The sequence below is a fragment of the Trachypithecus francoisi genome, unplaced genomic scaffold (assembly GCF_009764315.1).
Source record: "Trachypithecus francoisi isolate TF-2019V2 unplaced genomic scaffold, Tfra_2.0 Contig01558, whole genome shotgun sequence".
Lineage (NCBI taxonomy): Eukaryota > Metazoa > Chordata > Mammalia > Primates > Cercopithecidae > Trachypithecus > Trachypithecus francoisi.
In genome coordinates, this window is record NW_022681440.1 from 3,620,975 (window position 1) to 3,635,771 (window position 14,797).

Consider the following 14,797-nt stretch of genomic DNA (forward strand, 5'->3'; position numbering starts at 1 on the left):
ATGTAATCAAGAAGGTTTGTGTTTTCTTTTTCTTTTTGTTTTTAGAAATACAGTATCAGGGAGTTCATACCTGTAATTTAAATTATCCAAAAAAAAAAAAAAAAAAAGCCAAGAAGAAATTGCTTTCTAAATACCTCATGCATATATTTGCTTTTTTTGTTATCAGCTAAGTGAATATGAACATCATTGATGCCGTTCATCAAATATTTTTGGTCTCCATCAAGTGGAATGTCTTTTTTGGAATCTTGTGGATTAAAGGAACCTTGTGATGGGTTCTGGTCAGTTAGGAATATATGGAAGTGATGTACTCAGCTTCTGGCTCAGCATCTTTGATTGCCCTTGCAAGGCCTTTTCCCACCTGCCATAGCAACTGAAGAAGGGACCTGTGTCTTACAGAACTAGACGTGCCACATGTGTGAGGAATTCACTTCCCATTGTAGCTACTACAGTTGCAGGGCTGTTTGTTACCACAGTGTAATCTAATCCAAACTGACTAATACAAACTTATTAGAACTTATTACTATCTACTTACTGAGACTTTTACTTACAATTTTAGTGTAAATTTTGCTTATCGACAGTATGATTATTAAAGTGTCTATGTCATCAGGATAAAGCATTTCAGGTTCTAGTGTACACTGTAAATTATAAAGTGATGGGTAAGAGTATAATAAAATAATATTAATATGTGACAAGTTAGTTATATTCCAAGAAATATAAAAATGCAAAATAAAAAAATTACTAAAGTAAAGGAAACTTTTGGTTTTGTATTTATATGGAAAATAAGACATAGAAATAACTCATGCAGATTTTAGAAATAGCTCAATTATCATAATTTTTTTGGAATTCTGCATCTGCCATATGTCTTTCTTATATAGTATCTTTGGATGGTTAAACATGACAAAATAAACATCATATATTTAATATATTTAATTTTGCTTAAGTTGTATTCTTAAAAAGATTTGCTGCATCACTTCACAAAACAAAGGAATTAAGTTATATATAATATTTATGTATATGGATATGTGATTCATAGGCTCCAAATGTGAATTTAAGAACTTAACTAGAAAAATTAAAATAGTAATTAGTATAAACTTGTTGTTTTAAAAATTGTTATTACAAAAAATCAAGTGTTCTTCAGGAGCTTAAATTCATAAAAATTACCCTGATTGCATATTTTTAAACTATAGAATAATGCATAGGTATATAAATAACAATTGCAACTTATTTGGTAAAAAAAAAAAAAAAAGAAAAACTATCAAAAATGTGATCTACAAAGCAATCCCAGTGCTATCCATTATTAACATGTTTTTAAATTCCACTCCCCTGTTCACTGAATAAAAATTTTCTTTCATTATATTTATAATATATGGGCAATTTTTTATCCCGCTTTTGAAGTTTAATATTCTGTTGCAAAGATTTTCCCATAACAAAATTTCCAAATGTTACTTCAAATATATTTGAATTCCAATACATCCCAATATATGGTCATGTACTTTCCATAATTTTTTTACTTTTATTTTTTCTTTGTTTCCTGATGTAAATTAAGATGCTATTGGTAAATCCATAAATTTCACTAATTCATATTTTTTCTAGCATCAAATCATGTCTAAAATGATATAAACTTTTTGCTTTCTTGCATTATACATATGGCAATTTTTAAATAAAAGAAATATTTTTTCCAAAACAATTTTTTTTTAACTTGGAGTGTTTTCATGTACTTTATTTGATATCTATAAATTCACAAAGATGGTTACTAATGGCAAATAATTTTGAGAAAGAATACATAAAATCTGAAAAAAAAAACATGTGGCCAGAGACATAGTCTTAATTATGGTATGAAATATTATATGCTATTTAAAATTCCTTTAGATGCTACAGGTATGTATAATCACTTTCACTGAGCATTAGTTATGTACCCTTTCAAACTTTATTTCTCCTTTGCAATTAGAAATCACTGTCACATAACCTTTCAAAAGGGTCATGCAGTCTAATTCTATACTTATCAAATTTGATGAAAGTTTTGTTTTGTTTCCTACCACTCGCAAATTATATGTTGCATGTGGCTGTTGATTTTAATAAAATGCACACAGTAGAAGTAAATAAACACATACATACACACACCTAAGGATGTGTGTATGTATCCGTTTTGAAATGTGAGGTCATTTTACATTTGCTTATCCATAGATATTTGTTAAATTCCAAATGTATGTGAACTATAGATAACTGGGCATGTACGTCATGAAGTGGTTGGCAATTAAATGAGGTAAATCAATTAGCACAGAGAACTCACGTACACATTACCATTATTAGAGAAAAAGAACTTTGCTTCAAGTTAATGATAAGTACATGGAGGTAGCATATATAGACCCTGCTTTCAATAAATGTACAATTTGCTTGGGAATAAGATTTGCTTTGATACTTGAAAATATTCAATCCATGAACACAGAAGCAAATTCTTGCTTTTATCCAGGTGTTGTTTTGGCCTATCTTTCTGTCTCATTTGATCTAATAGATATTGTGCATCTTGTTTCAGCTCCATGTGGTGGACATCTGACAGCATCCAGCGGAGTCATTTTGCCTCCTGGATGGCCAGGGTATTATAAGGATTCTTTAAATTGTGAATGGATTATTGAAGCAAAACCAGGCCACTCTATCAAAATAACTTTCGATAGGTAAGAAAACAAAATTAGTCTTCATTTGGACTTAATGATGTGTGTCTCTTCCGTATTTTTAGTAAATTGATCTTAAACCTTAAAAAGATGGTAGTTCTCTTCGGTTCCCTCAAAGAAGCACACTTTACCAGAAACAGGCACTTACTTGTAAGTTTTGTTCTTCTTCAGTGCTATCTCTAAGCCCACCCTGAGCCACAGCTCTGGAGTTTAGTAAGGGAAGTGCCAGTCCTGGAGGACCATTCCTGAGGTCCGACCCTTGTATCTGACTCTGGGTTTTGGACCCGCACTGGAATCCATTCTACTTGGTGTCTGATTGCACATGGAAGTCGCTCTGGGTCCCCTGGTGCCTTAGGTGCCTGCTGTGGCAGAGGAAATCAGCTCTGCTGTTCTGGTGGTGGCTGCTGGTCACTAAGGGCAGCTAGTGATGATGAGTGGGCAGTGGGGTGTGGACAGCAGATCCATTACCAGCTCATCGCCTATAAGTGATACTGTCACTAGAACGTTGCTTGGCTTAGCTATTGAACAATGCATTTCAGGATCTAAAACATAAGCATGCTGGGCTGTGTAGGTATTTGTTTATTTAAACATAAGCCTGCTGTTGGAGTTCGGCACAATAAATTTTTCCTGTTTGTCTTAACACTGAAACCAAACTGATGATTAAAAACTAAAAACGTTTTGGCATTGAGCCACGTGAACCAAAGGCTAGGGAGGCATGTTTGTTTAATGTTTCGAGGTTGCTCTCTGCATAACATGGGGCTTTCTCTAACAATGACCTTCTTCTTGACTAGACTATATTCTGGATTTCAGTATCTAGAATATTATGGTGTCTCAGGATAGATGAACATCATTATATTAACATCGATACAGGGAAGGTTTTCAGCAGGAGTTGTGTTAACTTTCAGTAATTATATTTATTTGAAATAATTATTTTTATTTTTTTACTTGCCTCTAACAAAATAATAATAATCCCCAATAGGACAATCTCTCAGAACAAAAGAAAAAAAAATGTTTATAAATTCAACTGTATTAGAGAGTGAATTACTGTATATAATCAGTCATTTGAAAAAAATTAACTCTGAAAATATTCAGTTGATTATGTTAAATTCTTATGAATTTCTCCACTTTCTGGTATTGGCAGGTGGAGCTGAAGCACACCCTGACTCCCAGAAGCATATCAAATTTAAATAATTTAGTAAAAGTAGTGATCCTATATTCCTGTCTGGAACAGTTTATTAGTCCTCTATTTTCAGTTACCTGAAGCAAGATATTTGCTTGATTTTTCCCAATCTTGTTCATTCAATATTATTTCAGTGTGCTGTTTTGCTGAATTCCATTTGGAAATACCCAATATTTATAATATTTTTAGACATGTGTGATCTTTAGACATAGTACAAGCTCTTAAAAGATGAATTGCATAAGGAAATGTGTTTTTCAACCATGACCGATGGACTGACACCTTCTTAAAGGATGGGATTGTGCACGCTAATTCTGAGCCCTGTGCTGATGGTGTTGCCAGACCGTGTGTGTTAGTTAGGCTGCCCCACAGCAAAGAACATCCAGAAGTTTCTGTTTCCAAGGTTACCCCGGAAATCTTCCAGCTGTTGAAATATGCACTTTGTCAGACTTTGTCAGTCCTCACTGTTACTAAAGAAACAGGATAGGACAACTTCAGTGTGACTGCATCAAAGGAGATTGCTTTCATGCTTATCCAGACTTCTTGAATTTGAACTCAAACAACTAAGAAATCAGTTTTTAGAAAAAGATTTAGAGTCGTGTCATAAGACAAAGTTGGCACGATCAGATCCCAAATGTGCCAGCCTGCGTCCCTGTTCTGGTCCAGCCGTGTGATGTACAAATGGTTTGAACTAATGGAAGAATGGGGCTCAGGGTACACAGGGTACACATTCACTAGTTGCAGGAATGTGTAATCATGTGCCTTTGCACTAATCAGGGTGTACATAATCTAATGCATGCAGGACACAGCCCTTTGGTTTCAACATCCTTTTCTGTTGCTACGTGCCACGACACTAAGACTGCTTCCCCTCTCGCAAGTTTTCTCCCCATTCATCAGTAACATCCAGCACGGAGCGTGGGGGCTAATGGCACAGGGTTGCGTGGGATCCTTTGGCTCAAAGTGACTGAGTGAGTCAGAGGCTTATGATGCTTAAGCTGCTCCCTGAGAGCAAAGTCAGGCACTCAGAAACCGGGTTAGCTCTTGGAGGACGAGATGGGCCCATTTAGAAAATTATCTCAGTGCCTGGAGTGGTACCTACATTGCATCAAAGGGGACCCAAGTGGCTGCAACTTTATATGTAATCTCGGGCCAGATTTTCTGGAAGCATAAGAAAACCTAAGCACTTTTTGGAAGCTGTTCTAACTTTCCCAAGCTATTAAAGTATCCTTTCATGTCTGAAATGGCAACATACCTAGGGTTATTCTAATGTCTTAAAAGAGATAATGCAATTTAAAAAGGCACATGATTTTTTTTTTCATGAAAGATATTTAAGCTATCATCACACATGTTTAATGATCTTCCTTGAAGAGACTATTTCATTCTAGTGTGCCCATTTTCAGATGTCTATAGTTACGTTAAATAGGGAATGCCAAAAAATAGTTTAAAATATGTAATTGAGTTTTTACTATTTGAGAATAATCTATCTATCTATCTATCTATCTGTCTGTCTGTCTGTCTGTCTGTCTATGTATCTGTCAGTCATCTAAGAAAACTAATCTGGTTCTTGGTATTTTCGTTTAAGCTGAATGAAAACCTCCTCTTGCGTTTGTTAGGTTGTAAGACAGAATATCAGATAAGAAGAGAAAGGGATTTAAGCTGTGCCGTCTCATCAAGAAAAGAACGTACTATCCTTATATATGTCCCGAAGTTTTAAGCATATGTAATTTCAACTATTTTCTTTATATTAACGTACAAGGGTTTCTGATTAAGGAATGAGGATGTCAGGAGCATGTCTGTAAGCAGGCAGCTCTGCATGTCTTTTCTAATGGGATGTACATATTTGCAGATTTCAGACAGAGGTCAATTATGACACCTTGGAGGTCAGAGACGGGCCAGCCAGTTCATCCCCGCTGATCGGCGAGTACCACGGCACCCAGGCACCCCAGTTTCTCATCAGCACCGGGAATTTCATGTACCTGCTCTTCACGACTGACAACAGCCGCTCCAGCATCGGCTTCCTCATCCACTATGAGAGTGAGTTGCACCTTCCCTTGACAGCCTGGCCGGGCAGCAGGCATGGGAAAACTGAAAATCTGAGTTCTTATTTCCAGCCTGCAGATGACTGTGTTGGTTTACTAATCCTGCTTGACTCTGGCAAAACCATACTATGCAATTGTAAGAAGCTTCTCTTATTCATAAGAGAGCATCTTGGAGTTATTGCCTTTTAACTCTCAAAAATACGTATCCATCGCCTAGGATAAAGTAAAATCATAAAGACAATGAAATGGGTTCATCTTCAGCATGAAGTAATAATATACTTTTATTATTAGAAAATATACTTTCTGACCAAAATCTTATCAGATTTATTACTAAAATTATGTTAACCTGGGCAATGGAGAAAAGAATCCTTGCTAGAAAAACAGAATTAGGTGAATTTGTGGTACCAAATCTGTGAGTACAGATAGACACATTTCACAGGGTGCAAGTCAGGTAATGAAGAGAGGAGAAGGAATTAAAACCCGCTAAACCTTACCAAGTTCCAAACAATTGTTAACAATGTTTCAACAAGTATGAATAATACTTTAAAACAATTATTAAACATATTTTAAAACAAATGTCAAAATATTATAATGGAATGTATTTTGCAAGACAATTCAAACTTCCAAATGGAAAGTATTCCATCCCTTTTTTGTTTCTTGAAGTCAAAGTTTTAGCTTCTGAAATGATGAGATTAAGTAATTGTATTATTTTATAATAATATTTATGCAAATATACTTCTGAAATCTAGCTGACGGGAATCCCCCCTAGGAATACATTTTTAACATTAGCCAATTAATGCAAAAGAAAGCAAAGCAGCTGTTATTCTTTTCTCTGTCTGAAAACACTTCCCTTAAAGAGTAGCATGGAAAAAGGGAGACTGAGTGCAATTACTATTGGACCGGAAGGAATCAAACCTTTATTTCACCCAAGTTTTATGGTTGTTCTTTTTCAGAACTTTATCTCAAAATAGGCACTATTAGTTGTAAAGATGTTTTTAAAATGTACATATACCCACACACATGATTTTACAAATGCATGCATAGAATCATATCTACTACTCTGGGTTTCCAATCTCCTTTTGTTCTTTTTCTTGCCTTCTATTCCCCACATCGCCTCCTGTTACTCTTGTTAACCTCTCCCTGAGCCCTGCTCCAGCACATTTAAATTAATAAACCTTTATGCACATTTATCTGTTTTACATACTCATATAATTATACACAAACATGCATATCCATGTATATCTTAAGATTATGTATGCTTTCAGATAAAAATATTCCAATAGAAGGAAAATTGCTTATTAATGACTCAATGATGAATTTCAAATTTAACTCAGTTATTCCTCTTCACATATATAGATATACAACATTTGCTCCAAAGTAACATATTTTGAAACTTAAAGTAAAATTTAAGCACCAGAAAATTTTACATTTTGTTTCTTTAAAATATCCATTCAAGTTGCCACTTTTCTTTGGAGTAACAATATGTGTAAACATAGCAGTGATCTGAATTTGTAAGACTCCTAATAAGCCTTGTATTTTCTCATCCTCACACCCTCCCCCCAACTTTTTCTAAACCAGAATTTCTTGGTTCTTAGATATATAGTGCATGAAACTTCAGAGAAATAATTATTTTCAGGCATTGACAAATATTAGGACAGTTTTCCTTTCTTTTCATCTCTATTTGTGTAGCTGTAGATGACTTTGCTTTTTCTAGTTCCATTTGAGAGAAAGTGTTCCAAAGGCTAAATGAAGGCAGCAGAAACTCATTTAATTTGTTTATCCAAGTCATTTAAATAAATGGCTTCTTCTTCTTTCTCTTTCTGGAAAATCAGGGAATGATAAAAAGCCTATTCACAAACTTCTATTTAGCTTGTCATCCTCACTAATATAATAATAATAACATTTTATTAATATAAAATATAGAGTACACATTATATTATACTATAATATAATAATTTAATATGTAAATAGTCCTGACAACAATTTTTATAATCTTAAAAGAATGACTACCCTATGTTTTGGAATTCTTTTCATTTGTCCTGTGTTTAAAAGTAGGGTGCAGGCCTCATAAGGCATCCTTCCATCACCTGGAGTACCCCTCAGAGAGTAATGCTCTTTGCCATTTTTCTTTCTCTGCATCACTAAAAAGAAGAAGAAAACTGTCACCAAGATGATGCCTGTTTAGTACAGTGATAATTGTGTGAGAGTCGTAAAGTTCTGACCTGCTGCAGAGTCTAGCATTCCTTCTCCTTCCCACCTTGTTGGAAATCTCAGGAGGTAGTTCTATGGTCACAGAAGTGACTGGAGGCCTCACCTAGTGAGTGAAGACAGGAAATTGTCAGGTGTGGAACTTTCCAGCACCGTGACACAAAAGGCTCACTGCTGTAAGCACACATCCAGACTTGCGTATGGTGAGCTTCCTGAAGGCTCTCGAAGGTTTGCCATCTATTCCCCTGACTTAAGGGAGAAACAGGACCTCAGAGGAATGTGATGCTGAACCTTGACTTGGGATCGCTTCTTATTTATGTATCAGTCGCTGTGTATTTGAAGAGACATATGGAAGTATACAGAAGTGAATGAGGTGCAGGACATGGCTTTTTGTTTGCTTGTTGTAAGAAAATGAGTCAGGAAAGGCCTGGGATTTTATGAGTGCTTATCACCGGCGCTGCACCTAACAGTTACCTGCAGGGCTTTAAAATAAAACTGATGCCTGAGCAGCAGCTCAGATGTTCCGGTTGCTATTTCTATGGGTGGTGTAGAGATCTGAGTGCTTTCAAAGGCCCGCCACCCACTCAGAGGGTGTCCCCATTTACCCAGCGCCGAAGGGGCAGATTTCTTCAAACATCGTATTTTGCTAACACATCCCTGGGAGCTTAGTAAATTGTAGAGCCCCAAGCCCAGATTCCAAATATTGTGATTCAGGGAGCTTGTGATGAAAATCAGCATCCTGAGCTTTTAATCAAGTCCTCAAGGTGATTCTGAATGAGGTGAAGGCAGATGCAGATCCCGACCTCTAGGGAGAGAGAGAACCCGCAGGCAGGCAGGAGGGAAGGGCCCAAGGCCACCAGAGGTCACGAAGGGATAAAAGAACCAATGAATCCAGCAAGAAAAACAGAGACAGAGAAAAAGTGGCAAGCCTGGAAGAGGCAAATGCTACCAACCCCTTCATCCACGTAATGCCGTCTAGCACCCTTCGACAAAATAGGTTCGGAAGCCAAGATGCAGGCACTAGAACATGATTACACTCACTCATCCAACACACTCTTTAAAAGTGGGTTGCCTGTGACCCAGGAATGATTTATATCAAACTCTTTATTCCTCTTAAAAACAAGAATATTGTTCATCTCTTTTGTGATTCATCATAAATATTTCACATTGTAAACACTCCTTGCTTTGTGAAGTTATTAATGACACTTCTTCATGTGCAAAGAGGCCCATGGCAAAGCTCTCTACAGACAAAATGTGTTGCAGAAATTACAGCTGCAAGTACTCGAGGCTGCCTTATATTTGCAGCAGTGCCACAAGGCAATGTGAGCTACTGTAAACAGCATTCACTCCAGAAGGCCTTTCTGAGCTGTGTGACGGAAATGTTGAAGTCATTTTTTTGAGGCTTTTCTAAAAGCATACCTAGAATTGTAGTTCTGCTTCGCACACTCAGTCTTAGGAATCATCTCATATGTTAGTGTCCAGCAACAGTCTAGCCGTTCTTTACGAGGAATGTGGCACAGTGTCTATATGTAATAGTGATTGCGTTCTCACTCCAGAATGATCATCTGCTTGTTTGTTGATCTTTGAATCACCACTTTGAGATAGTCATAGTTTTGTAAGAAATTGGAAAATAAATGGAATTCTCAAGAGTATGGAGGTTTTCCATTTAATTTGAGAGCTTTTTTTGAAAATGCTGTCAAAAATGTCTTGTTGATAATCTCTGAAGGCAGAAGAAAGATTCATCACATGTAAATGTACATACTCTACTGTCTGATTCATATATCGTATTATTAATGGAAGAAACATTGTGATAAGGAAGTATATTTAGTGGTTTGTATGTGCATGCACACCATACCAATTGGTTTGCTGAGATTCAGTGACTTTTTATATGATCAGAAAAGGAAAGGAAAGTGGTAAGATTGTAATGGTACCGGACGCAATACAAGGGTATATATAACAAGCACATGCACGCTAACACCCACAAGCACACACATGCACGCATACATGAGAAAGAAAGGAGAAAAGCAGGCAAAGGCTCAGTTTTCAATATCAGTAAATAATGTAACATGACCAGTTTGCTTAATTTCTTGGCTCGGTGACTTTATTGACTGTGACTTTTCAACCTCTATTTTAAAACCTTTTGGAGGCTATGAGAAGTGACATCTCTAAGCTTGGCATATGAAATGTGCTCAGGGAATGTTCATTCCTACCTTGGACTAGAACTTTTATAAAGACTGATGATTCCGGGAGAACCCTGCTCCTGTCAAATGTACCTCCGTATGAGCTGCACACAGCGAAGTAATCAACTCCTTTTATTCATTAGGTAGCAAATGTATTCAGTCACTTATGTTGCAAAGGCCAATTGAAAAAAAATACTGTTTATATCTATTTGTGTCAAAAATTCATAGTTGCTTTAAGGTTCAAGTAAGAAGGAGTGGGAACAGACTCTGAATATAGACGTCATTTCAACAGAGTCCAGTGGTCCATATTTCTCTTTGTGCTGTCAGGCAGGAAACAGGAAGGGAAAGAAAATGCTCCAAAATACTCAGAAGGACTTTGTCCTGCCTTTCCCACAAGGTAAATTGGCTATCTGTGTCCACAGACTGATCTTAGTATATTATAAATGTCTTGTCCCATTGGAGAGAAATCACCTGCTGTGAAATTCCATAAGTTCTTCCCCGCACCCCCGCCACCGAGTATCTGGAATTACAGGCATGCACCACCACACCTGGCTAATTTTTGTATTTTTAGTAGAGATGGGGTTTCACCCTGTTGGCCAGGCTGGTCTCGAACTCCTGACCTCAGGTGATCCACCCGCCTCGGCCTCCCAAAGTGCTGGGATTACAGGCATAAGCCACTGCGCCCAGCCAAATTCTAGACGTTCTTTCCCACCATTTTCTTGTTTCGGGATTCTTCTACGTGGCCAGTTTCAGTTGAACTGGAGATCACATGTAGTGTCATAATTCTACCACTCAACAGACCTCCTCTCCTAGACTCTCCGTTCAAACAATTTGTCATGCAAAAGAGAACAATGCCTGCATATTCGAAAACTCACTATTGGTGCCCATTATTATTTAAAAAGAATGAAAATATAATGGCATAATATCAGAACTAAGCATCAATTGTGACCTTAAAAGTTTATTCAGTTTTAAATAATTCAACATTTAAACTCTATGTTTTTATTTCTACCACAGTTTTTCTCTTTTCACTGTAAATTTTGTGTGGGAAAAGTTTTGTTTATGGTTTATAAATTTCATTATTGAAACCATTAATATATAATTCTCACTTATTCTAAGATAATAATTTCTATTACTGTTTTGCTGCAATGGTGCATACACTGTTGTTTAGTGACCATAGAAAGCCTTTTGAAAACATGAAATTATTTAGTTAACTTTTTTTTTTCCCAGAAACCTAGAGATTAATGCACTTCTTCAGCAGAGCCTCTTCTTTTGAGGGAATTCTTGTCTTGATTTTGATCTTAATGCTAGGAGCTGGAGGTCATTATCCTTAGCAAACTAATGCAGCAACAGAAAACCAAATGCCGCATGTTCTCACTTATAAGTGGGAGCTAAATGATGAAAACACATGGACACATAGAGAGAACAACACACACTGGGGCCTTTCAGCGGGTGGAGGGTGGGAGGAGGGAGAGAATCAGGAAAAACAACTAATGGACACTAGGCTTAATACTTGGGTGAGGAAATAATCTGTATAGCAAACACCCATGACAAAAGTTTACCAATGTAACAAACCTGCCCGTGTACCCCTGAACTTAAAGTAAAAGTAAACAAACAACAACAATAAAAAAATCATTCACCCAGCATTGGGTACTATGTGTGCATTCAGAGTCAGTAATGCATAAAGTTTGTGGGGGTGTCATGGAAGAAGTCATAATGCCTCTGAAAGTGAATGTGTGTGTGTGTGTGTGTGTGTGTGTGTGTACATGTGTGCAGTATGTATGTAGAGAGAGGGAGGGAGGAGCAGCAGGAGGTGGGTAATATATTTCTAGCCAAATGATACCCATGTTGCCTCTGGCAGAATAGAAGCGCCTCCAAGGTTGGAAGAAGGCTTTCCCGCCATGCTGCACATCAGCCAGGACAGTTACATCCTGTTGTTTAGGATAATAGACGTGTTAGTGTTTAGAAAATTTGTTAGAATAACAACTTAAGAAAAAGTTATTGGGGTCAGACCCAAAGTTATAGCACTCAAATTTTGGGAAAAAAAGTATATGCAATGATCAGAAACAATATCCCAAAGATCACTTTTAGAGACTAAACAGTCTTTAAATTGAAAATATTTTAAGATTTTTAATTCATAGTTCAGATATTAATTCTAATGTTCTCACACTTACTGAGAGGTGACACAGCCATAACAAGGACTTTTTATTTCTTCGCATATGTAAACATTACAATGATATGTTTTCCCCTTATTCTCATTTTCCTTAGCTCTTAAAATATATGTTTTTCTAAAAAGAAAGAGAAATGAGAAATGTGAGAGAAGAAAATAAACTCTCATAATGACATGATCATAATTACTTCATGCACATTAATTTTTCACATCATTTAGCAAAGGCTAATAGTGGCTATCTTGAAAGCAGCTGACTTAAATTAAAACTTGAAAATTGCATGGATTTATGGAATGTAACCTTAGAAAAATAACACTAGCACAGTTTTTAATTGCATTATATGTGTATATGTTTGGGTGTATGTATGCATATATTTGAAAATTAAACTGCCAAAATCTAACTGGAATATCTAAATATAGACATATATATTTCTGTATTTAATTCATATATATGAGACAGAGAAAGCAGTGAAAATAGAGAACAGGAAAAACTTAGACTTTATTTAGTGCAATTCATTGATTTTCCAAGAAGAGAAGTACAATTCAGAGCGGTTAGTTATTTATTCAAGGTTGTTATATGTAGATAACATCTGGTAAACAGCATAACAATAGAAATCTCCCTTTTAAAAAACAAGGTCAAATGTTTGAAAATGCATTGGCTTTTATGTCCCTTTATTGTTGGATTCACTTGCACAATGTTTCAGGTCTGATTATTTCTGAGACTATTTCGTAGTCGATGGCGTGGTCTCTATTGTTTTCAGTCCTCATCGACTGCATTCGTTCTGTGCATCCAGGTGTGACGTTAGAGTCAGACTCCTGTCTGGACCCGGGCATCCCTGTGAATGGCCATCGCCATGGCAGCGACTTTGGCATCAGATCCACAGTAACGTTCAGCTGTGACCCGGGGTACACACTAAGTGACGACGAGCCCCTCGTCTGTGAGAGGAACCACCAGTGGAACCACGCCTTGCCCAGCTGTGACGGTAGGTGGAGCTCAGTGAGGCAATGCACCAGGAGGGTGTGCAGAGACAGCGCACATGTCTAAGTAGCTCAGTGGTGTGTGTATTTCAGGGGGTTGTACCATATGACTGGCGTGACTTCCCTCTGAAAAGTTGTATACCGTCATCGTATCATTCCTGATCACTTGAAGTTGTATCTACTAGATAGAACAACTGTCCTTCAACTTTATCCTCAAACGATCAAACAGAGAGAGCTGCGTTCTGCACATGTGTTTTACATACGGTATTTATTGAAACTGGCATGGGGGAAATAGAGTTGCCACACATATCCTAGGATGTCAGACTTGATTTTCCCCTGACATACGTCCAGGTGTCACACTTCCTCTCAGTCTACACTGCGTGTCTTAGTTCCCTTGCACTGAATCTGTAGCGGAGCCTTCTCCTGGGAGTTCTCATTCTGAGCACAGAGGCTCTCAGGAGACCTTTGGCGGCTTTTTATGGTAACAGCCACTCCTCTTGCCCTACACAAATCTTCTCTTGGGAATCTCAAGACAAATAACATTCCTGATTATTTTGTGTTATTGTGTTGCTCCACTTTATACTATGCAGTGTGTAGTTACAATAACAGTGGGTAAATATGTTCCTTGTAATCATTTGTTAAAGAAACTTGGGGTGTTTTGCCTTTGGCCATGAATATAATCCCATGCTAACATTGTTTCTATGGAAAATAGCATTCCAAGAAACCTTGTTTCTATGAAAAAAAATTCTAAGAAACATTGTTTCTATGGAAAACAGTATTCCAAAAAACATTGTTTCTATGGAAAAAGCAAAAGTATGTCGTTCACATCTTCAGTACGTTTCATAGACAAAAGTATTTCCTTTTAAACATAATACATACATTCATTAAACACCTTGACTTCTTTAAAATGAGCACCCAAAATAACAGGGTTTATGGTATCTTTCTGCTTAGCTGCAGTTCACGCAAAATCTTTGAATTTTGTCACCAAAGCACGAACCCACACAGGAACTGGCAAGGTGGCAGAGACCACAAAGTGCAGGTGGACAGCCCAGAGCGGCTGGAGCCCTCTCAGGAAGTGTGGGAAGTGTGTGAACCAGCTGGAACCAGTGGAAATGCTGCACTCTGGGCAGGAATAGGTGAGGGTCGAGTTCGGGGTCTGTGGGATCACAGGAGCAGGCTCAGAAAGAAGTGCAGCCGGACATGAGTCACTGGCCAAGCAACGCAGGGGTGAGCCCCCCAGATGAAGGTGCTTTCTGCTAAGTTTCTGAATAAAGATGCGAAAGGGCTCCTTTTTTGTGCAGATGAGCTGAGGCATTTTTCTTTCTTTCTATTGGTTATAATGCTAATACATCAACTCTGTTTGCCTAGGGAATATGGTGTAA

General features: G+C 37.2%; 1 protein-coding gene across 1 annotated transcript in view; it reads left to right on the forward strand.

Moving 5' to 3' along the window:
* The window catches only part of CSMD1 (CUB and Sushi multiple domains 1), a 2,074,981-nt gene that overhangs the window by 1,619,949 nt on the left and 440,235 nt on the right, over window positions 1–14,797 (forward strand). The window contains exons 16-18 of the mRNA XM_033177634.1: window positions 2,534–2,672; window positions 5,693–5,880; window positions 13,232–13,420. Of these exons, the coding sequence (XP_033033525.1) occupies window positions 2,534–2,672; window positions 5,693–5,880; window positions 13,232–13,420 (516 nt within the window). The remainder of the gene's footprint in view (window positions 1–2,533; window positions 2,673–5,692; window positions 5,881–13,231; window positions 13,421–14,797) is intronic.